The following is a 25,355-nucleotide window of genomic DNA, read 5'->3' as shown; positions in this document are numbered from 1 at the left end:
CCTCCCAGCAGGTACCCTGCAGTCTATGGGACATTGGTGCAGTCTGCTGGCCCCCCTCTTACCTGAGCAGGGCTGGTGTGCATGAAGCACCTTCTTGAAGTCTAGCAGGTAGAAAACTCCTACAAAAGGAGTAGACCAGGATTTAGGAACTGGGGCAGACACTCTCCCTCAACATCTTCCTTAGCCTGTACAGGAAGGATCATGGTTGAAAATGAGCAGGAAAAGGCTTTTTCAAATATTCTCTTAAAATGGAGGCAGAAACAAACATGGGGCAAAATTATAGGAAGTCTGATGAGAAACTCTTTCTCTTGGGATTATAGATCTGCCTGTCATATCTACACAGTTATTTGGGGGCACTTTCCTAATTTGATTTTAGGGAGGAAGGAGCAAACACTACCTGGAAGGTTGAGATGGTGTTTCAGGTTGACTGGCTCCTGCTGCCAGCCAAGCTCAGAGATGAGAAAAGGCCCAGGACTGTCAAGGAAGCAGGTCAGAGTGGAAGGAGGGAAGAGTCAGTGTCAGGAAACTCAAGTTCTACTGGAAATCCAGGTCAATGACGCCACCTGTGGAAAGTCATACTTAGTACTCTGGAGCAGTCCTCGTCCCTCTGCCCTCATGAGGATCAATGATGTTACGGACTTAGTTGATTACCTGTAGTTCTTCCCCAGTGGATAGTGAACTAGCTTTTTGAGGGCAGGGATGCTTTTCTCATTGGTACAACGTCTTTCAAGTGAGTATCAGTTAGCTTTTGCTGCATAAAAACTCCCACACTTTATGACTTAAAACCACATTTATTAGTTCTCACAATTCTGTGGATCATCTGGACAATCCTTATCATCTGGATCAGCTTGTCTGGGGCTGGGTGTAGTCTAGGAGGCTTCCCTCATGTGTCTTGAAGTTGGCAGACAGGTTGACCTGAAGGATGGGTTCAACTGGGATGATTCGCTTCTGCTCCATATGGCCTCTCATCCCTCAGTAGGCTAGCTCAGTCTTCTTCACCTGACGGTCGTGGCTCCATAGCTCAGCGAGAAACGTGAGTCCTGATGCACAAGCAACCAACGTCCCATTGGCCCCAATAAGTCATGAGGGCAAGACCAGGTTTGAGGGGTAGAGACATAGATTTCACCTCTTGATAAGAGGAGCTGCAAAGTCACATTGTCAGGAGGAATTTATGGCCATTTTTGCAATCTACTCTAAGAACCTTGAACTGTGCTTAGCACACAGTAGGTAGAATGCTTGTTGCAAGAATTAAGAGGTAAATAATGTCAGATACTGCAATGGTATTGTCTGCCCCCCCCTGCCCCACTGGCACATTTACTACTCCTCCTATCTGCTGTTGATATCTTCAAACTGGGCCAAAACTTTACCCAGTGGTTTAGAAAGTTTATTGCCCTTGACTTAAATATGATGGCTCCTTTCGGAGAGTTACAGTTCACATTGGACCTTTTTTCCCTATCTATTTTGTCATAGGAGTTGTGTATACCTTGTTGGATTATAGGTTACTTCCCCTAGTCTATGTTCTTTGAATAGATCTGGAAAAGGAGAAACCATTTGTCTACCAGATCAGGGTCAGCCTCAGCCAGGGCATCTCTTTCTGCCAGTTGCTGTCACTTGGTTTCCCCCTGGTGGCCTCTTCTTGCATAGCGCCACTCAAGGTACAAAATCCACCTTGTGAATTGCCAAGTTGGATGAATCAGGAGCCTTCCATGGGAGACTCTTAAAGGGAAAGCTAGAGATGGAAAGAAAAGTAATAAAAACAAATTTGTAAATTACCATCTAGACCCTGTAACTGATGAGTCCTTGCTTGCTTCACTATGACTTGGCCCAGAAAAAAGATAATGAGGCAAAACAAAGATAAAGCATACAGAAGATATCCACGTCAGTAAAAGTCAGGTGCTGGTGGGTAAGGAGCAGTGCCATTCTCACTGAATAAAAATGGTGGAGTTGGAAAAGGGGAGGGATTGTCCTGAGAGGATCAGCTCGTCCAGGGCCTGGTAGGTCCCCACCACAAAGCCCACGAAGCCCAGGATGCTGATCAGGGCGTCCTTGGCGATGGTGAGGGGGCTCATGCCCTCTGAGTAGTAGGTGGTGATCTCCAGGAGGGGTGGAATGATGAGAGCCAGTGCACTGCTGCTCATGGAGCCCACCAGGGAGAGGACCAGGTCCAGGCGGGGGATGAGGATGGCCAAGGTGCCTGTGGGAGATGATATGGGATACATGGATCTTTGGGACTTAGTCAAGCTTTTTTTTTTTTTTTTTTTTTTAAAGAATCCTTTTCTTAGAACATAAACCAGTTGTTTCTCATATTTAGTTACATAAGGAAAACACTGGAAGTCCTATAATACTGCAACCACATTCACTAGAGGCTATGCATTAAAACTTTGGTGTATCTCCTAATAATTTTTCCAAAATTTGCGTTCATATTGTTGAGAAGAGAAATCTTCCCTCTGCCTACTTAGGTTTAAGGATGGGGCGGGGGACAGCAGGGGCTGGGGATTTACCGACAGCAGACAAAATTAACAGGACAAAAGACAGAATTTGATTGGGGCTAAGGAGCCTTCAGAGGAGTTAGCTCCTAGAACAGCCCAAGACAGGGGATCACATGCCCATTTCTTAAGTGGAAAGGAAGGGGCAGAAAGAGCATACATAAGGACAAGTGGAAGTTAATGATGGTTCAGATAGTTTATTTAGGGAATTACTCAGTCTGTGATGATGGTTAGTCTCCTTTCTGGCCGAATTATTCAGGCTGTACCTTGTCAGAAGGTCCTGCTTAATTCAGCAAAGGAAGTTCAGATAAAGATTTACTTTTCCCCTCCCTGTAGATGCTGTTTGTTCAAATGTTTTTAGCTTAAAATAATTTTAATGCCACTGAGGTGCCCTTCAAATATCCACATTATTCAACAATGAGTAAAGGTAAGTTGGTATCCAACTCTTGGGTTTTGGCTCATGCTGTGGTCTCGGGATTGTGGGATCCAGCCCCACATCGGCCTCCCTGTTCAACAGGAATCTGCTTGTGCCTCTCCCTCTGATCCCCCCCCCACTCTCTCTCTCTCTCAAATAAATAAATAAAATCTTATTTATTTATTTATTTAAAGATTTTATTTATTTGAAAACAGAGATCACAAGTAGGCAGAGAGGCAGGCAGAGAGAGCAGGGGAAGCAGGCTCCCCACTGAGCAGAGAGCCTGACACGGGGCTTGATCCCAGGACCCTGGGATCATGACCTGAGCTGAAGGCAGAGTCTTTAACCCACTGAGCCACCCAGGCGCCCCATAAATAAAATCTTTTTTTAAAAAGACAACGATTAAGCTCTTACTTAATAAATAACATTAAATAACAGTGTTGGGAACTGTCTCCTCTGCTTGGGACACATCAACGTACAGAAGATACAAAAATTAAAAAAAAAAAGCTTTGGTAGAGCTAACATTTTAATAATTAACACGACTATATGCACTTTTTGGCAAATGACTAGAACATGAAATTATAGGAGAAATGGGTCTTCAGTTGGAACAAGATTGCAGGGTCTCTTAAAAAAAATGTCTTCTCCAGGTTTTACATATATGTCAGAAAACAACAAACACCAGAAGCTAAAGATTTTGAAATTATCTATTTTTTTAGTGAGTTGTTTTATAGGCCTGGGCTTCCACATCTTTTTACTTGACTTGTTGGAAGACTTTCACCAAGAAAGCTCCAAAGCCTCTCCCAGGCTTCCCAGGGAGGAGGAGTGTAGTGTATCAGAATAAAAACGGGTCTGAAAGGCAGGATTCTGGCTTCCTCTTGTGTGGCCTTGGGTTAGGTCCCTACCTCCTCCTCAACTTGTTCCCTCCTCTGCAAAATGGGGATAAATGCTACCTATCCTTTCAGATGTTATGGTTCACACTGCAATTGGTGTTCAAATTTTAAACTCATTTATATGCTTCAACATAACTGAGTTGATATAAAGCATTGAGTTAATATTAAGCAATATAATATCATATAATTAAAAAGTTACAGAAAAGTTATCTGTATTATTACTTCAATTTATTTCCTCAATTGTCCAGATTGGGGCAATGCATGCAGAAGTTGTAAACTTCAGGAATTATTATCTTCATATTTAGGACAAATGCCTTAATCTCTCCAGAGTCACTAAGGTTCTGAATGGCAGTATCCCTGCTTACTGGGGTTAAACTGGGAACAAATCATTTCAAAGAAAGAAAACTGGTGTCCATTGAACGGCATCGGTTGGTCTAGCGCAGCAAGAAACAAGAATCTCCCTGAGGAGGATTCTTAGAATCGCAATTAAAAGGAGCTTTAGGGACAGCTGGGGAATGCCACGCTCCCTACAGGAATCTCTATCACCTCCGTCACCCCTGCTGAAACACTTGTCGATGTGGGGCGGGCGCCCTGGATCACGGGGCCTGGGGCATAAGGAGGACTCCGAGGGGGTGAGCAGGGCCAGCCGAAGCCCAGGGGGCAAGTTCCGCTCCCTGTGGCCAGTGGGGAATGTGATCCTCGGCTTGCCGAACCATTTTAATTGTTTCCCCCACAAAACGTTAGAAATCTGGATTTGTATGTGAGATCTCGGACATTTTAAATGTCGGCACAAGTTTATACAACACTCGGAGGCTCGAAAACCCACTTCTGCTGTTAGATTAGACTCACTGGCCACTGACCTGTCAGGTGAAGGGTGCTGACTCCAGACTTAGCTGATGTGGGTTCAAATCCAATTCTGGCACTTCCTGGCCAATTACTTATGGCTCTCTGCTTCAGTTTTCTCATTTGTAAAGGAAAGTTTATCATAGTCCTACCTCCTAAGAGTTCCTGCAGGGCCGAACAAAATACTATGAAATTTGGCCTAAAAAATGTGTACTTACCGTGGCTGGTACACGGCAGGTATTTAATAAATGTCGGGTCTTATCATTATGATTATTGTTCAGACTCCTGTGTCACTCCCTCAGTCTGGACACCTGTGAATCCGACTAATTAGGTACAGAGAAGAATCAGGTTGTCCCCGAGGCTTACATGAGTTACTACTTGTGAAGCTTTAGTGCGGTCCTCGAGATACAATTAGTGCTCAGTCATCACTGGTTATCAGGACTATGTTTCACCACCTGGCAGATTCCTGACAGCCTCAGGAAAAAGAGCAACATTTTGCCTGGCCTTGTACTCACCTGTCAGGCAGACCATGGCGAGGCGGATAGAAAAGTCCAGAGGCAGTGCCCAGCGCTTTGACACCTGGGAGGTGGCAAAGGGGATGATGATTTCTGCAGGGACGTAGAACTGCAAGGCATAGGTACACAGGATCCCAATGATATACAGCAGCTTCACCGACTGGTACAGCCTGCGGGACAAACCAGAGCAATGCCCCCTGAGGCCACCACATTCAGGTACCCGGCCTCCTTGGAACATTAACCTCTGACTGCGGGATCGTCCCTTGGGATCCAGGTTCCTTGTCTGAAAATGACGGGCAGGGGACTTCCCAGAGCCAAGAAGAAGTCATGGCAGAGCATGCGGGGAAAACAGAGTGAAGCGTGACAGATTTGAATGGTGACAGAGGGTCATCTCTAAAGAGAGAGAATCTTGAGCATGGCTACGTGTAACACCTTCATAAACCACTTATCACTTGATGGTCAGTTTTAGATTTGAGAAACTAGAGGCTTCGGCCTGCTGTCTTGCCCAGGGAGACACAAGTGGTAAATAGTGAAGACCAAAAAACTGGGTCTAAAGCACGTCCATCCCTTGTGATCTAATGTCAGTCCTTAGCAATTCTCTGGATTCCCCCAAAGCCCTTGGCACAGAACAGGCCCTCAGCTCATGCTTCTAGTAGGTTGAGAGAACTCAAGTCCTTAGGGGAAGAAGCAGGTCTACAATCAGGGATGCATGGGGGATGGGAGGTAAAAGGAGAGGCACGGTTCCTTGCAGGCCTTGGACTAGGAGCAGAGACAGGGTGTGATGCGGGGAGGGGGTTGAGTTTTATAGAAGACTTTTTTGACCTCTGGAGAAAGGACTTTTTCCTTTATTCCACTAAGGTGGTAGCTGCGTCTCACATGTTCAGTGAACCTGTGTGTATGTGTGTGTGTGTGTTGGGGGAGGCTGGGGATCATTTCCTTAGGAAGATTAACTTCCACATTCCTGAGTTTCTTGCTCCCTGATTTTCTTGCTTCCTGAGTCCTGCTCCCTGAAACACCACTTTACTCCATTTCCATCTGTCCCATCTTTTGAGGTGTACTGCATGCCCAACTTAATTCCCATGGCACCTCTGCTTTATAGATGAAGACACAGAGGGTCAGAGAGGTTCGCTAAATCATCCATGATCACAACCGAGGAGGTGGTGCAGCGAGGACGTGGGCCCATGAGTGACAGGGTTGTCCTTGTCTGGCTGGAGTTGTCTTGTTGCACAAAAAGATTCTCATTCTGATGGATTTCTTTCCTCAAAAGTCCCCAAAGCCCCTTTGTTACTCTGGAGGCCTCCTGGATCTGTTCTATTTGTATATATACACCATCGCTCCCCCACTGTCCCTGGATCATGAGCTGGGGAAGGTAGTGAAAATCAAGATCCTAGTCTACTCTGCCAGCACCCACCATGCCCGTGTGTGCCTAGATTGGTATCTGCACCTAACTGGCAGGCAGTAAATGCTTCATGAATGATAATTTATCACCTTGGGGAAGGAGCCCCATTTAGGCAAATTAAACCTCCAAGTAACCCCTAAAAAGACAGACATCCTGTAATTAATGACATGCCTCAGTGTGGGAGACAGTGTTGCATGATGCAGTACGGGGCCATGTGTCTATTTAGATATGGTACTGCTGAAGTCTGGGTCTGCTAACCGTTGCATGAATTGGGTGCATTTGAACATAGAGGTTTTTCCGGTGGTCTTCCCAAGCTGGTTCTCGTCTCACTACTTGTTTTACTACTTTTTCATCTTATCTACTCTAACTTGGAGGATGTGCACCCTTGGCTTTGGCAAAGCAAGGCTTATTGTCCAGACCTTAGGAAATGTGATTGGAGATGAGTGTTGCCACCCACCAACTCCTCTCTCTTGCCTCTTGTTCTCCCTGAGCGCCCCTCCCTTCTCTCCTTAGGCGACCAAAAACTGTCACTTCTCTCTCCTCCTAAATCAAGTCCTTCTTCATACTAAGCCATCAAGGCCTCACTCAACATGGCAGGCTATTGAAGGAAGAGCTCCTTGGACAAAGAAACCAGAGCCAGGGTTCTAATGATAGTTCTGTTTCTCACTGTGAAGATCCTCTCAACCTTAGTTTGCCATCTGTGAAGGGGAGAAGGGGGCAGTCACCCACGCATTCCCACCCAGCCCTGAATCCCCACCACTTGGAGGCCTGTGAAGTTACCAGCAGTTGGGTAGGTTAAGGGTTATGCTGGCCTTGATGTCATCTCCAAACCGCAGGTAGCCCAGAGAGCTGATGCCGATGTACAGGGCCGTGATGATGGACATTCCCAGAGACAGGATGGCTGGGAAGCGGCGGGCATCCTTCATCTTGTTTTCTAGGGGCAGAACCTACAGAAGGATCATAGGGTAAAAAGAGAGAAGGAGAAAGAGGAACATGAACAAAAGAAAGGCATGCCACTTCTGGGTATATCACAAAAGAACTGGAAGCAGGGACTTGATTAGATATCTGTACAACTATCTTCATAGCAGCATCGTTTACAATAGCCAAAAGGCAGAAGCAACCCAAGTGTCCACTGATAAATGGATAAGCAAAGATGGTATATACATATAGTAGCTATGATGCAGCCTTAAAAGAGAAGGCACTTCTGACCCATGCCATAACATGGATAAACCTTGAGGCCATGACGCTGAGTGAAATAAGCCAGTCACAAAATGACACATACTGCCTGATCCCATTTATGGAGGTATCTGAAGTTGTCATATTCAGAGAGCCAAGAAGTAGCATGGTGGTTTCCAGGGCCTCACGGAAGGGCAAATGAACAGTCACTGTTCAGTGGGTACAGAGTTCCAGTTGTGCAAGGCCAAAAGATGGATGGTGTTGATGGCTGCACAATGTTGTGAATGTACTTAACGTGACAGAGCTGCATGCTTAAAAATGGTAAAGATGGTAAATTTTATGTTCGGTATATTTTACCACAATAAATGAGAAAAGAGGGAAGTAAGGAAGGAAGGGTTGCTGTCACAAGATGAGCCCTGCACCTTCAGAGCTGGGAGGGCCCTTCTTCAGGTTGTGCAGACCAAGGAGCTCAGCCCCTGAGGCAGCCTGATCTGGCCAGCAGATGCATTTTATTTGGCCAGCATAGCCTTTTAGACAATTGAAGGTGAATGTCTTTGCACACACCATTCTTGCCCCATTTACCAGGCCCACCTCTCCTCCTCACATGGACATAGTATCTGGTTTCTTCACTCACATTGCCTTCTAAAGGCATCTGAGTTTGAGACTTCCAATTCTAGTGCATTCGCTGCTCTCTGTTCAGATGCGACGGCTGCGACTCAGGTTACACAGCGGACGGTGGCAGAGCTGGGACTGGAGGTTCCTGGTTCCCTAGCAGGACACTTCCCTACACACCCTGTTCTCGGGATCCTCCTTCTCCAGATGCATTCCTGGCTCTGAGAGATCCAAGCTGAGACGGACTGCATGGAGCCTGCTGGACATCCCAAGGTCACTTCTGTTTTTGGAACCAACCTTCTGGCCTCTCATCCCATAAATTCCTCCTTTGGTGTCTATCGGCTGATGGCCCTCCTCCACCCTGTCCTTCTCTTTGATCAGGCCATGGACTCAAGCACACCTTGCATGCAGCATTAGGCCGATCTGTGCCTCGGTTTCTTTATCTGAAAACTCACCTACTGGAATTTTTTGGAGATTTATATGAGCACCATAATGGCATACAGTAACAGCTTAGTAAATGTCAACTGCTCTTATTTTTTAATACTGGGAAGACTACATCTCTATGAAGATGGTACTTGTATAATTCTTATTTTACAGGTGAGGGAAACAAGACTGCCCCAAGATGAAGTACCTTGCTCCAAATTACTCAGCTCGAAAGTTGCAGAGTGAGGCTGCAGACTGGGGCTGCCTTCGGAAGTTCAAGTACTTGCTTCTCCCCAATCTCCAGCATTGTATTTATTACTCGGTAGGACCTGGGCATCAAGTCCTCTGTACTGTTAACTCCTTTTTTGTCCTAGAGGCATCTCAGCCCCATACAAATGGAAAATGCTTGAGGGGAATGCCAGGTCAAAGTCATCACTGTGCCTTTCCACTTCCTCCCAGATTGAGGGAAGGCTCCTAGTAGCAGCCAGTGCTCGGGAAAACGTCTGGGGAAATCACACGGAGAGTGAATGATCCAACCTGAGCTTTCCCACCCTGCCATACATTTTCACTGCATAAATTCTCCAGGCTAAAAATTACCTTTTTTACTCAGTAGCTGGCTTTCTCCTTCTCTCCTCCCGCAATCAATCAAATTGATAAATGACCATTTACATAAAGTGCTAAGGTCCCTGGACTGGGAGTAAGGAACCCCTGGATTTAGCCACAGATGCAGCTGTTCCCAGCTGGTGCCCTGGCTCAAGTCCTTTTCCCCTTTAGGGCTTGGGCTCTTATGAAAAGTTTGGAGACTAGGCTAGAAGATTTTTAGAGCTAATGTGAACTCTGACGCTAATCATCATTAGCACATAGTAGGTGTTCAATACTTACTGAACAATTAACTACCATCATTTCGTGGGGAATTAGAGTTCAGAGAATAACCCATGGCCAAAGTAAGATTCCAGCATATTCTGCTTCCAAAGGCATTTGCTCAACTACTGCACTCTGCTTTTTGCGACGAGTATCCAGTTCTAAATATAAAGTGCCTCCACTTCCATTAAGATGGTGTAGGCATGTTCCACCAGAGCTCTCTTACTGATTAGAAGTCCTGGGCAGAATACATAAAACAACTATCCACAGACTCTAAAAGTATATGACAGCACATGGTTTGATCAAAACCAGTAAAAATGACCATTATGGTACTGGGCTTCTTGGTATTTTTTCTTCCTGTATCTCCCAAATTAGACTCAAGAGGACCTCAAATCCTAGAATCCTATGTAGTGGATGGAAACAGAAAAAAGTTCAAGAGAAACCCTCTTTCTGGCCAGAAGACATAGAACAGAGGTCCCTGGGGGACAGACACTATGGAGGGGGGCCCCTACTTTTTTGTTTCCTTTTTTGCTCTCAAGATCACATTCCCAAGGCAAGTCCCAGTCACAAAGCAGCATCCTGGTGTATCAGTGACTCTGGTGGTCACACAGGCACCTAAAAATCTGACACAAATTTTTCTCTTTGAGCAAAAGAACTAGTAGGAAAGGGGGCTTTGGGAGTCCAGAGAATGTGGGGAATAAATCAGCTCTGCTACATGGTTTATAAGGTCCAATGCAAAAAGACTTTTCATTTGCAGGGCTTTTTGTTGAAAAATCAAGAATTTCAAGATGATGAAAGCAGAGCATTAAAAACCACGTGTAGGATCCTTCCAAAGACAGGTCCCTAAGTGACTGCATAGGTTGCATGTCTATGAAACAGTCCCTGGGAGGAATCGCTGTTCATTCATTCATTCATTCATTTACTCATTTTTATTTAAGTTTTTCCCTCTGTCTTTCAGTGCTTAACCCCAATCAGACTCAGTCACAGGATGTGCATAGCACTACAGGGAGGCTATAATTCTGGCTTTCTAGCCAGAGAACCAGAAAAAGAAGCCCCTGGAAGCTGGTGACTATGCAAGAAAACATGGGAAGGAGGATGCTGGAGAAAGTGATCCCCTAAATCTGTAAGTGAAGTCCTGGGCTCTGCCTGAAGTTGTGAATGTGTGGGAGTGATGTGAAGTATCAAAACATTGTTCAAAGAAATGAAAGAAGACCCAAATAAATGGAAGACATTCCATGTTCATGGATTGAAAGACAATACTGTTAAGGTTTTTACAAAGATACAAAGGCAATTCAATGGAAAACGGACAGTCTTTCTACAGAGGATGCTGGAACAATTGGGTATTCTGTTAAAAAAAAGAACTTCAACATACAAGCAGCTTTATCAAAAATTAACTCAGAATGGATCATAGATCTAAATGTACAATGAAAACCATAAAATACTTAGAAGAAAATATAGGAGAAAATCTTTGTGAACTTGGTTTAGGCAAAATGTTTTGAGATAAAACCCTGAAAGCAGGATCCATAAAATGAAAATTTTGACGTACTGGACTTCATCAGATTTAAAATTTTGCTCTATGAAAGGCACTGTTAAGAGAATGAAAAGAGAAGTTACAGACTGCAGAAAATATTTGCAATTATATATCCAATAAAGGACTTGGATTTGTAATATGTAAAGAATTCTTAAAACTCAAAAGCTCCATTTTTTTTAAAAGTTTGCATTAGATTGGAACAGATACTTGCCTGAAGAGGATATATAGAGGACAAGCCCACAAAGTGAAACTCAAGATTATTGGTCATTAATAAAATGCAAATTAAATCGCAATCAAACACGACTATGAACCTATTAGAATGGCAGAAGAAAAAAATGCTGACAGGACTATAAGAACTAGCAAGGACGCAGAGCAGCTGGAATGCTCACCCATGCCTGTGGGAAAGCCAAATGGTACAGCCGTTATGAAAACCTGTGTGGCATTTGTTATAAAGTTAAACCATATTCATTAATATGTGACTAGCAAACCTACTGCTAGAGAAATGAAAAGTTATCTTCACATGAAATCCTGTGCATAAACACTTGCTTATAGCAGCATTACGCATAGTTGTCAAAAACTAGAAACAACCTCACTGTTCTTCAGCAGGTGAACTCATGAACAAATCGTGGTGTTGTCTATACAGCGGCAGCTCAGCAATAGAAAGCAGGGAGTTACTGAGGCATGCAACAACCCAGGTGATCTTACGTGCAGTCTCAAAAGGTTAAGTACTGCGTGATGCCTGGTATAGGACATTCTGGAAAAGACAGAACAACAGAGACAGAAAACAAAGTGGTTGCCAGGGGTTAGTGGGAGGTGAGGAGCTGACTACAATGGGACGGCATGAGGAAGTTTCCAGTGGTGAGGGAGCTGTTCTGTGTCCTGAATGGGGCACATCTGTGACTCTATGCATTTCCCAGACTTACAGAAATGTACACACTCGCCCCACCAAACTGAATTTAGCACATGCAAATTAAAAGTAAACAAAATTACATACACAGCACTACCCTTCAAGTGTGGAAACATAAACTATATAAAAATCCATTGTAAATATACAGTACTTCCCAGCTTAAAACTGTTTTTGTTTGTTTCATTGGATCCTGTAAATTATCTACCTCTATTTGTCTTGAGTTTAAAAGATTAGGAAACACATGTTGGTTGGAAGATAAATGTTTAATAGATGTATTGGGACAAGAGGTTACTTTCTCCTGTGTGCACACAGAAACCCAGAAACTGAGAGTTCCCAGCTCCTATTCAGAGGGCCACCCAAAGGATTATCCCAATTCAAAGCTTACCACACCAATGCTTTCAAATGAAAAAATAGCTGTTCCAAAAAAGAGAGGGTAGGTCTTCCAACTTGCTACCAGTGGCAACTGGCTGGGGTCTGGAATTTCCTACAGGAGAGAGAAATGTAGTAAGACCTTAACTCTCAAAGCATGTTTTGGTTCATTTAAGAGGGGGAATATTCTGAGAGTAGACCCAAATTTAAAAAAAAAATAGTAATGTCAAGAAATTTGGAAAACTTCAAAAGGAAGTAGGCATCAAAGTTGATTTTAACACGTACACCACCAAAGAGTCAGAGGACAGAAACATTGAGGTATTGTCGAAGTACTGAAGGGTCAGTACCTCATGGGGGTAGTATGGTTACCAGAATCCTCCAAAAGAAAATTTAATGCACCACAGGCTGGTACCAGCCTGCAGTGCCCACGGACACTAGAAATGTACCAGTGGTTACAGGTGACAGAAACTGCTATGACTATAGTTAGTGATATTCTCAGGAGTCCACAGTAATTAGTCAGATGTGAAAGCCCCCTTTTCTTCAATGAGTTATAAATTAAAGGGAAAGAAAATGTGTGGAATAAATATGTCATGCACCCTGTGACCTGAATGGGACAATAATTATAGAGCCATTTCTCTAACTGGGCAACTTCAAGAATGGTCCAAAAATGAATTGAAGGTAGCTATCTTGTTAGGAAATTCAATTTTGTAGAATTTATTGATGTTGCCTTAAGGAAGATAGGACCTATTTGTAGTTATCCTAAAATATGACTAATTTGTTTTTTGTGTGTTTTTTTTTTTTACTAAATTCCATGGACAAGATAACTTTTTCTTGAGACTTCTGAAAGATAAATCTTTCAGATTTATCCAGATATCTGGATGATATGAGAGATATGCTAAGGGCCTTCTGGGTTTAAATTTCTATGTAGTCTTGTCCAGTAAATAAACATTAGAAAGGATAGAAAAGTGGGAAATGGAGGGAAAATCAATATCCACAACTCAACCTTGAAGGCTTTGTAATTTGCATTGTGATAGATTTGCTTGTGGTCTTCTGAGACCATGCCTCTGTGACTAAGTATTTTTCTTTTTCTCTTGAGTTCCTGTGGGTAATTTTGGTACCTGGAATGGTAGCCTAGAGGATGTAAGACCATAGGTAATTCGCTAAGTTTCAGCTTTAGTAGGAGATCATGCTTTTCATTTGCCTTTTACTGCTATCCAACCATTACAGGAATGGTCTGTGGTTCACCAATCAAGATGTTTCCCTTGCAAAGCAAAATTTTTTTCAAAGTCCAGAATTCAACAAGGATTGGAACAGCAACATAAAAGAGGACCTATCCAGAAGAATGAGATTGCACAGAGACATCTTCGTGGAAAGAATATTACAATGGTACGAGACTCAAGAGTGAGGTTCACGCCTATTCTCAGGGTTGGCCTTAGGTAGGTATCAGTCTATTATTGATAAAAGGTTCTGCCCACTGGAGGAGTCAGGTCCACTAACCTGGACAATATACTGGGTGATGATGATCAAGCTGACCAGCATGCTGATGTTGGCCAACATGGAGAAGACGGTCAAGACCCTGAGGTTCCGGATGAGGACCAGCAGCACCAGGAAGGGCAGGAAGGAGAGCATGTAGAGTCGAGAGTCCATGGTGGGTGTCAGAATCACTGTCTCATTGTAATGGCAGCTGTTGGTGGTCCCATTAACTGCTTCCACTATCTGAGGAAGGAACAGGAAGAGGGAAGAGGGAAGAGTCAATACATCTACTGGCCATGTGATTAGCTTAGTGCCTGGCCCATAACCAAACTCCCTCACACAAAGCAAGTCTCACATGCCAGGGCCTCACGATGAGTTAGAGTTTCTTTTGCTTATAACCAAAAACCCATCACTTACTGTTTCTTAATCAGAGTAATACTGGCATTTGAGCGAGAGAATTACTCCTTATGAGGACTGGACCATTATCTGCAGGACATTTAGCATCCACCCAGTAAAAGCTATTTGCATCCCCCAATCATTGTGAAAAACAAGAAACAGCCCCCTGCACACAGTACAAACAACCCCCTGAAGTTGGGAGGAGAGGGATGGTCCTACCCTAGATTAGAATCAGCCTGGCTTAATGGGTACCGTCTTACCGTGCAAGCAATATTGCAGAGCATTGCAGAACAATTAGAGACTAGAATTAGGCAAGAAGAAGATGTAAAAACAATGATGATCTCAGTACGCATTGGTAGCCAAAGTGATGTCTTGGAATATATTCATCTATGCATTTTCTATACCATATCACAAATTACATGTATTATACTCAACTTTTTTTTTTTTTTTTTTTTACAAGACCACAATCACAGCATATGCTCTTATTTTGAAATCTCCTTTTCACTTAAGAACACACAAACATGGTTACTTAGATGAACCATTAAGTCTTGTTTTTTTCTAATTCCTCACCTTCTGGTTCCTTTCAATAGGAAAAGTACTTGAAACATTAGCAGGCATTCATGGCCCTCCATCATGGGCCCCATTCAAGTCTCCCAAAGTCCACACCTTCCTACAACCAATTTTATGGCCTCTCCTGAGCGGGGCTGTACATTCCTGCCTCCAGGTGTTCACTCCTCCCTCCCTCACTGCCACCCCTACTCCTCAAACCTGTCCTTCAACACCCTGCTTGGTGGCACCTCTGTAAAGGAGCCTTCCCTTGTTGCAATGGTCTTTCCTGCCCCCGCATATTTTTGCCCCTTAAGTTCACCGTGAAGCGGCCCTGTCTTTAGAGCATTGTTGGTAGTGTCCTGACCCAGCACCAAAATATATTGAGAGCTAGCTTGTTTGTTTTAGAACACATCCTACTTAGCCTGCAAACTCTTGGAGAGAATGCTTGCCTTGTATCTAGACAGATGATAACGTTCAGCTGATAGCAGACTAATTTCCAAGTGGCAGTTTGGCGACATGTTTTAAGAGCCTTCAAACAATCAAACTATTTGATCCAGTAATTTTACTTTAAGGAATATATTGCAAAGAAATAAAGGGGTGTACAAAACCTTCCAGAGATTATAGCAGAAAAACAAAGGGAAACAAATAAAATATCCAACGAGAGAAGACTACGTTCTGGCCAATCAGTGTGATGAAATATTATGAAACTGGTAAAAATTTCATTAAAAAAACATAAGGACAAAAATATGTAAGCACATTACAAAATGCTAACTAGTTAATACTAACTTAAAACAATAACCATGAGTGGTTGAATTAATAATTTTCTTTCTTTTTTCTTCCTTCCTCCCTTTCTTATTACTTTTTTTTTTTTAAGTAGACTCGATGCCCATCGTGGAGCCCAACAGAGAGCTTGAACTCACGACCCTGAGATGAAGGCATGAGCTGAGGTCAAGAGTCAGATGTTTACCCAACTGAGCCACCCAGGCACCCCAATTTTGTTTCATTTTGAAAAGTAATATAGCATAGTGTTCAAAAACTTGAGCTCTGATGTTGGAAGGCCTGGATTTTTAACCTTGGCTCTGTGGTCTTCTACACCTTATAGAGTTTATAGTTTTAGTTTTCTCATCAACAAAATAGGAATAACCACAATACTTACCATGAAAAGGCCCAGAGAGAACTAAATGGGGGAAAGCAGACATAAACTTCCTGTTTCTGACATAGAATAGCAGTTAACCTTGAATGCATGCGATTTTGTTCCTTCTGCCTAATTTCTTTACATTTCTAAATTTCTGGTATTATAAACAAACAAACAAAAAGAGCCCTAAAGAATAATTTCTTTTTTAAACTCACTAATTGACTAAAGATGGCCTTTGTTATTACCCACCATATTTTGCTTAAATTCCTACAAGATAACTTCTGGGCTAGATCAAAACAACTTCCTGGAGACAACAACTGTTAAACCAGAGGTTAAGCAGCTAAAGGTAGATAAAGATGGTCCAAAGATGAGGGATCATCCAAAAAGAGCCAGATCAGTCTCGGGAGAGTTAGGGATGATTAAGCTCCAAGGCAGGACAACTGACAAAATTCTAGGTTTCTACCAGCTCAGTGTTAGAGACCGGCTTTGAGAACAGGCCCAAGATACTGGAAAGAGTAAACACTTGCAGAACAGATCAGTGAACCGGGGAAGTCTGGATTCCTTCATAACATCTAGTTTAACTTCCTTTGTTGTACTCATGAGGACATCAGGAGCCCAAAAGAAGAAGCCACATTTGCTGAACAATTCACAGAGGACCCTCTTTTTCCACGTCCTTTCCCCTTCCACCTTCTCTGGAACACTCTACCTGTTTTAAATTATCAGCCAGAAACACAATGTACACACAGCAGAAGCCCAGCTGGGTGACTATAAGGAAGAAGCTCACGATATTCCTGGAAGAGAGGAGAAAGAAAACATGTTATAAAAGAAGAGTTGGTCTGTCGTTTCTAGTTCTGTCCCCAGGGGTTGGTGACCTTGTACCAGCACCCTCGCTTCTGCTAACGCAGTCAACAATGGGCTGTAAGAAGGGAGGTAACAATCATTCCTTTTAAAAAAAGTGTTTCTCAACCACCCTCACACTCCCAGCTCAGCAAGTGGGGAAATTCTTCATAGTTGGGAGCCTCCCCCAACACCTGGCTCTGTGGCATTCCTCATAATTGATACTAATTGACGTATAGAAACAAGCACACCATTTTTTTAAAATTTAATTTTATTTTGTATAAACATATATTTTTATCCCCAGGGGTACAGGTCTGTGAATCGCCAGGTTTACACACTTCACAGCACTCACCATAGCACATACCCTCCCCAATGGCCATAACCCCACCCCCCTCCCAACCCCCCTCCCCCCATCAACCCTCAGTTTGTTTTGTGAGATTAAGAGTCACTTATGGTTTGTCTCCCTCCCAATCCCATCTTGTTTCATTTACTCTTCTCCTACCAAGCACACCATTTTTATTAGCTATCATTAACATGCAATTTTTTTCTACCATGCGCCAGACGCCATATTAGGCTCTGAGGGAAACACAAATAACACATGGTCCCCTCACTGGTTCATAGAACAGTGACCAAAAAAGAATTGACACTCAGGGCCACGGTGAAAGGACAGTTTATCCTAATTATAGAGCAGATAGCCTTCATAGAAAAACCAATACCTGAGCAGGTGTCCCTTGGGAAGGGGAAGAAAGAGAGAAATTTTTAAAAAAGACTGAGGAGGAGGGGTGGAGAGGAAGGAGTGAGGAAAGCACTTCAGCAGAGGGAGAAGGTAGATTTCTCTGGTTGTGGGGAATCCACTGGAGGGACTAGACTCAAGATAGGTAGACCACGTAGCAGATTCTTATAATAACAGAGGTGTCCAGCAGCCTGGACAAAGACATGGTTATTAGGAGGAGAGAATTAAAGCAATTTAAGAGGTACTAGGGAGCTAGAACTTACAGAAGTTGGTGACCACTAACCTCTAGTGGAAAGGGAAGGGAAATGTTCAGAGTTTCCTGACAGGCTTTGGCTAGGACAATGAAATGAATGGGAAAGAAGGAACAGGTTTTGGGGGAAGAGGAAGAAATGACACATTCAGTATCTGAATTGTTGAACCTAAGGCTCCTATGGTTCAGGAGATGACTACATATGAGGGTCTGGAACTATTGATTTGTCAGTAATAGATAAAGCCCTAAGAAGGCAGGTCAGTGTTGGGGAGTGCACAGAGGGAGGAGGTGAGAAGCTGGTGTCCCAAACCCTAGAGAACACCAGTATTTAAAGGTAAGACAGGAACAAAGGAGCCTGTAATGAAAGCCAAGGGCTGGCCAGAGAGGTAAGTGGGAAACTAGGGGTGAGGGAAGGGTTTAATAGAAGCCAAGGGAGGAGAAAACACCTGATGAAGAGAATGTTTAATTGTACCCACACTGTTGAGAGGTTCTCTAAGTTGAAGAAGGGGCAACAAGGAGGTCTTTTAGGACGTAGGCAGAAAGAACTTCAACAGAAGTCTAAGGACAGAAAAGCCAGGTGACCCACGGAAGGGGTGTGAACCAGACGGATGGAAGTAAAGTCAGAATGTGTGCTGTTCTTTCACGGAGCTAAGTGTGAGCTTCAGTCTCGATGGTGCCCATTCTGCTCATCATTGTAGACCCATTGTCACAACCCGTCTGGACACACTGCGGGGACTCAATAGCTCTCTGTCGAATAAGCAGCTGCTGAATAGGAGATTGGGTGGTGGCTACAGGATGGTGTGAAGTCCAGGAAGCTTTATGAGTTTATTTCACTATTTTTTAAGATGGAGACACGTGAACGCATTTAAATGTTGATTGGAAGAGCCCATAGATCCAAAGAAAAGTTCAAGTTATAGGAGAGGAGATGATTAGGGGAGCCAGGTCCCTAAGGAGAGCAGGAAGAGCTGCTTTATATGTCCAACGATGGGTAGAAGGATTTGAGGGGTAAATGACAGACAGAGCCTCTTCTTGGGTCACACACTGGAAAAATTCTGGTCATCATCCCAAAGCCTTCTGAGTCTGCTCAGAGGCTGAATTTATTGATTCAGGATGTGAACGGGCTTTGGGCCAAGAGCGGTGCCAGGGCCACCATGCTCTGCAGACTACATTTCGTGAGAGGGTGCAGAGCAGGGCTGGAATGTTTTAGAGTATCACAATTCAAGAGAGACTTTGACCTAGATGGTACTCAGAAAAGAGCATGTGGACAGACTGGGTACAGGCCTGAAAACAAAGACAAAAGAGCAGATTTAGTCCCAAGTACCGAGCATGGAGGGGGTTGATTGTTCTGTGTCAGTCCCGAAAGCAAAAGGTGGGAGTTGCTGGAGGAGGATGTCTGCTCAGCAAAGGGTCCTTAACATGTTTGTTTGTTTGTTTGTTTGTTTTTAACACTTTTCTTCTTACTATAAATTCTCTCCCTAAGGGATGTCTTCTGCGCCCTGGCTTCGTGCTGATGACTTTAGTTCTGTATGTCCTACATGAAGACGGGTTCAAACTGTACATATCCCTACCCGTTTGACATCTCCACTGGAACCTAAAACCCAACTTGTCTAAACTTAAAGTCATCAGAAATCTGAGTCAACCTTGACTTTCCTTTTTCCCACAGTCCTGGGATCCAAAGCATAACCCAAATTCACTTTTCTCCACCCCCACTGCTACCAGCTTGGTCCCAGCTGTCATTGTTATCTCCCTGGACGTTGCCAATAGCCCCCTCATGGATCTGACCTGTTGCTCACTTATAATGTATTCTCCTAACAGAAGCCAGATAGATGTTTAAACAACGCAAATGTGATCACTTGACTGATTAAAACCTTCCAGTGGCGGCTTCATGGTATTAAAGAAAAGAACAAAAACCTTTAAGAAGGTCTACAATGTAGAGTTTGCTTGGAACTCTGGATCCTTCTTCAGCCTCATCTCATTGACTCTGCCCTCAAGCTCCCTTTGTTCTGTACCTTGAAACTGTCACACATTCCATCTAGCTTCAGACCTTCACGCTCTGCTCTTTCATCTTCCGGGAAGGCAATCCAGGCTCCTGCCCACTTTAACTTAGGTAATTGCTTATCCTTAAGAATTCCTTCCTTCAGGGCTCATCTCAACTGTTCCCTCCTAGGAAGCCCACATGAGCCCACACACATTGCCTTATCTGCTCAGTAACAACTAGTATTTCCTTCCTTCATCACACTCATCCTAGTGGTTATGAAGTGACTGTCTCCTAACCTGTGTGATGCTTGTCTTTCCCGCTGGATAATGGGTTCTGTGGTAGCAATGCCTGTTTGCCTTTCTCCCCACAGTATTTCCAGGGCCTGTACACAGCCCAACAGGATAAGCATAGTTTAATAAAGAAGTGAATAATACTAAAGCTGAAAAAAAAAAAAAAGGAAAGTATACAAGGTGGGGTCCTGGATTAGGAAGATTTCCAGTGAACCCCTTCCATGTGGAAAGCCCGTCATTCTGTGCCACATGAGCCAGCTTTCCAGGGAAGAAGGCATCCCTGACAGCCATATTTCCTCCTCCTCTAGCTCACTCCACTTCAGGCAGAGTAAGAACAAGTTACCTTCCCCAGTGGGCATGGGTCCGGAGCCAGGCGCTGGTGCTGGCTTCCAGTCCGTGCATCACCGTGTCACCATAGTCCATGAAGGGCTTGTTAAGCCTGTAGGAGAAAGTGCATATAGAGTTACCAAGAGGGTGTTTAACCTCAGATCCTGTATTAAAAGGTCTGGAGACACACAGGAAGGCAGGACCCAGCTGGAGGAGAAAGTACACTGGGGCAGAGACCCAAGTTCTAGTTCAGACTTAGACACCTGGCAGTATTTCCTGGGTGGCTTGTTTTCCTTACCTGTCAAGCAGGGTGGTTCCCCCAGAACCAGGGTAATAAAGCACACCTTGCGTGAGGTACAGCAGTTTTCCTATCCAGGATCCCAATGGATCCTCATCACAATTCTGAGGCAGGGTTAGGCATGGATTGTTTATGCCCAATTTACAGATGAGCCAAGCAGATAATCCCAGTGGCCTGATTGAGATCACCTAATGAGTCATGTGGCAGAGCCTCACCTTAGGTCTCTGTCCCAAATGCTTTTCTCTTTTTCTTAGCCTTGTTAGAAGAAAGAAGTAAACTCTTGTTTTATGTAGGATGTTTCTGGGACATCCCTGAGAACCCAGGACCAAAGCAATTGACATGAGGATGCTGTTTTCCTTACCTGTGGCAGAAGTGTTGGGCACATCTGACCAGGATGTGCATGCAGTGGCAGGCGGTGAAGCCCATGGCCAGCAAACTGAGCGGACCCATCTGAGGGAAGGGGGAGCCAAGGGAAAGGGGAGGAGAGAAGGGAATGGATTTAGGAAGAACTTTGCAAGGACAGATTTGGTAGCGCAGATACCATTTGGCACTCAAGGAACTTTCTAGCAAACTGGTTTGGAAGTCCTTTTTGGCAGCAATAACGGTGCTTTCAAATATAATCTCAAGTAGTACTCCAATAAAGTACATAAAGCAATTACAATGGGTGTTGTAGTGTGAGTGGGGGACTCAGGATTCTGACCCTTAGTGACCTCAGAGGTGTCTACGCGTCCTAGTGCTACATAAGGCACAATCAGAAAACTCGTCCTCGTCCAACTCCTGCATTCTCCAAGGGAGAAAACTGAGCCGCAAAGAAGGGACAAATGACTCACCAGGGCCACTCCAATTCTGTGACAGAGCCAGAACTCAAACCCTGGCTGATGTCTAGACTCCAGGTCTGGACCAAGCTGCCTCCAAGAAAGACTGCTTCTCGCAACCCATTATAAACTCTGAGAGCCTCTCCTCCCACTTATTTCCCCTTCCAACCCTGTCATGCTGGCCCAACCTGCAGCACCCCCTCTTACCAGGATGCCTGCATTCTTCACAGCCAGCGGTAGTCCCAGGATCCCTGTACCCATGTTGCCTTTCACCAGGTGAACCAAGGTCTGGAAGGCTCTAAAGGAGAGGAAAGAGACATGAGGGTGTAGGTGTGTGAAGGTGAGGAGGTCCAACAGGCATTCCCTCATGACATGCCAACAGCTGAGTTCAGCTGGATAGGTGGGCTCCTGGCCATCTCTCTGTCCCCATGACCTTGATTGGCACCTCTGGGTCTCCTATAGGGTGACCAACCGTCTCAGTTTGCCTGTCATGGTTTTAGCAGCTAACACTCAACATATGCCATGATAATATTTACTATATACTAGGTACTATGCTAAGTACTTAACCCGTATTACCTCATTTAATTCTCTTGTCAAGCCTAGGAAGTACATTATTGTCCTTATTTTGTTGATGAAGAAACTGAGGCATAGAGATTTTTTTTAATGACATGTCCAGAGACACACAGGGGAGTCAGGATTTGAACTCAGAAATGCCTCCGTATCCCTGTTCTTCACCCTGCTTCTACTGGACCACCTCCCGGAAATAGGCCCAGAGAGACACATAAAAGGAAAAATCCCATTTTGTAATGAAGGAAATGGAAGCTCAGAAAGGGGATGGCCCATGGTCATAAAACTAGTAGCTGAGATAGGATTGAACTCAGAGAAAAGGGAAAGGGGCCAGCAGCAAAGAGACTTCATGGTGACTTCTGAATTAAATAGGACCCCAGATGGGGTCTGTTGAGACAAGGTCATTTGAGGATCGGGCTCCAGAGGAATTTTTTTGGCCCTCAGGCCAAGACCTCAAACCGGGGAAAGGCATGTCTCCTCCCACCCCAATCAAAAACAAAAATAAAAACTCCGATCTCCTCTTTAAGACAGATGGGAAAGTGGTCTGAAGGGCACCTTTAAGGATAAGTTCCAGGGAGGTACGCTCTGTGTTGATGAATTACGGAACAACCTGTTACTATACCTCTTTGTACCTGGACCAGGTTGGACCAAGTTGAGTGTTGGGTTTATATCCACAACTTCAGAAACATTGGAAATTCCCTGGAAGAGGCTTTCAGCGAGGACACTATAAAGGGCACCAGAGGTATTCTGGAGGGAGCCTGGTCTCTGAGGTTGGATGAACGAGGGATTAAATTCCAAGGCCACTACTTAACTAGCTGTGTCATCTTGGCCAACAGGTCTACTTTGCTGAGCCTCTGTAAATTTTGAAAGAATTTGCCCCCAACCACCCTTATCTTTGTGTTAATCCCTAGATCCTCTGGCTTTCTGAGCATCTGCCCATGGATTTGTTACGGGTTAAAGAGAACAATTGAGGGAGAAATGTGGGCGGAGAGTGCTGTGCCCTTCTCTCCCGCTGTGGGTGTCAGCATTGCTGACCCAGCGCTTGTGCCCTTCGGCCCTCCAATAATGGGCTTGTTTTGCAACAGGGAAAGGGTCAACAGGTCGCTTTAGAAATTTCTAAGCAAAGGACTTAAGAAATCAGAATTTAACTTTGGGCCACGCAGCTGACTTAGGAACTTAGGGTGGTGAGCTGGGCAGAGCACTGGGCTGGGAGGCAAGGCACTGGTGTTCTAGCCCCAAGTCCTTTGGTGACCTTGGACTTTCAAGGTATTCGTAGCAGCCAGCTTTTAAGGGTCCTGTGTTTGGGGGCTTTATGTGCAAGTCACATTTGCAGCCATCCTGGGAGGAGTGAACTGTCATTTCACAGAGGAGAAACTGGGGCAGTGAGTTCTGTCACTTGCTTGAGCTGGTTAGCAGCTAAGGGGGCATCTGAAACCGCGTGAGCTGACCTGAGTTCCACACTTGCCCGACATGTTTCTCTTCTGCTCCAAACCGTGAGGGCCCCTCTAGTTCTCTCGTGCTTTACCGTCTTTGATCCTTAAGTAGCTGAAATGCCACCAAACCACGTGGTCAGTTTAGGACACAAGAGCTGGTTGGTTCCCCCAAGGCCTCTGATTGAGAAATATCCATGCTCTGCTGTGGATGGCCCAAGGCCTGGAGAGTTCATTTTCAGTGTCAGGAATTCACAGCCCCCAGGGCTAGCCCCTGGGGGCAAATGAACCCTGTTGGTGCCGTCTTGACGCTAACAATGGAAGGGGGTTTCGCCTGCCTTCTGGTAACTTCTCCCTGCTTACCGCACACCCCCTCCCAACAGACGTAATTCCCACAGGCGGTCTCTTTAAATTCGCACTGCCACCCCTTTACCCCTGTTTTGCATATGGGGGGCTCGAGGCTGGGGGAAGGGAAGGTACAGAATCACTAGTTGAGCGCAGGTGTTCTTTCTACTATATCAGTGCTGTCAACATTTTCTTCTTAAAGCAGCAGCACTCTCCAGCAGGCCACCCACCCACATTTCCTAAGGGGACTGGCCACTCGGCTTGGGCGGTGGAGGCGGTGATTGCTGAGCCCCGTAGTGTGGCTCCCCCTCCTAAACTCCTTCTGCAGACCCTTCCTGGTCATGGTTTGCAAGCCTCCCCACCCCCCCCACACACACCGCAGGGAAGTAGAAGAAAGTCTTCCACATCCTGTGCTTTCGATGTCCTCACAACTTAAACACAGGCCAAAGTAGAAGTCGGAGTGACTGGAGGAAGGAGTTAGACAGGAGTCGTTGCCTGGTTGTCAGTGAGGCCACGGTTTTAAGCTCAGAACTAATCTCCTTGGAGAAAGTTAGGGATTCTGCCAATGGTCAGGACTGACTGGGAGCAAAGCTGACTTAGGGCCAGCACTGGATTCTAGTGCCCATCCTGCCAATGACCCAGTGCATGGCCTGCGGTAACTGGGACTTAGTGTCCCCACACTATGGAGTGTGGTACCATGAGAGCCTAGGGCTTTCTGAGTCCCTGCTCCTGCCCCTGTAACCTCTCACCTTGACTCAGTCTCTGCCTGTACTTTTTTTGACCTTGGTTTTCCCATCTGCATAATGGGCTGGGCGTCAGACACAGCTGCGCTAGGGTTTTTGTCAATGCAAGCTTGCAGGCTCAGAGGCAGAAATGGGAGGTGGCAGAAAAAAGCACTCACGTTATGCCCTTGGTCTTCTTTAAGCCTGGTGACTCGGAAGGACATCCATCCCAGAAACTGGAGTCTTTGCTCTGTAGCTTCTTGGCACTTTTGGGAGGGGACCTGAGGTCCAGTTTGAGGTCAACAGTGCCCTGGGGACCCCCGGCACTCTTCGTCACAGGCATGATTGCTTCCGAGAGAGGGCTCTGGGTGTGGAGGAGGTCTGCTCTGCAAGCAGGAAGGTGTCCGTCAGGTGCAAACCCCAGCTCAGCGGCTGTGCCTCAGGAGGCTCTGGTGGAGCTGGAATGAGGCTCCGCCCACCTCCCCCGGAGTTTGCTCCTCCTGCCCCAAGAAGCCCCAGCAGCTCCTGCAGGAGAGGCTAGAACAGAGAGGCAGGAACAGACTCGGGAGGGGAGTCATCCACCTCACCTAATAGCAGTGACAATACCCCTCATTTTCCTAACTAACAGGTATGAAGCACTTCACTAAGAGACAGACATTCTCCTGAATGCTTTACTTATATTTTCTCATTTATCCCTATAAATTAAATAATGAAGAAACCAGACTCTGAACTAAAGAGACCTGCCCAATGTCACACAGCCAGAAAATGAAAGAGTGGGGACCA

General features: G+C 45.0%; 1 protein-coding gene across 1 annotated transcript; it reads right to left on the bottom strand.

Moving 5' to 3' along the window:
* Positions 1–1,922: 1,922 nt before the first annotated feature.
* On the bottom strand, positions 1,923–24,930 carry LOC111141058 (solute carrier family 36 member 2). The gene is made up of 10 exons (XM_022493387.1): positions 24,752–24,930; positions 21,716–21,806; positions 21,055–21,143; positions 20,412–20,507; positions 16,687–16,771; positions 13,925–14,143; positions 12,444–12,542; positions 7,329–7,495; positions 5,150–5,319; positions 1,923–2,194 (listed from the first exon to the last, which is right to left on the bottom strand). Exons 1-10 carry the CDS (start codon positions 24,913–24,915, stop codon positions 1,923–1,925), a joined length of 1,452 nt encoding a protein of 483 aa, XP_022349095.1. The 5' UTR covers positions 24,916–24,930.
* Between the last annotated feature and the right edge of the window lie 425 nt (positions 24,931–25,355).

Source organism: Enhydra lutris, unplaced genomic scaffold (assembly GCF_002288905.1).
Source record: "Enhydra lutris kenyoni isolate GAN:26980312 unplaced genomic scaffold, ASM228890v2 scaffoldscaffold5, whole genome shotgun sequence".
Lineage (NCBI taxonomy): Eukaryota > Metazoa > Chordata > Mammalia > Carnivora > Mustelidae > Enhydra > Enhydra lutris.
The sequence above is the reverse complement of the archived record's forward strand: the minus strand, read 5'-3'. Positions and strand labels throughout refer to the sequence as shown.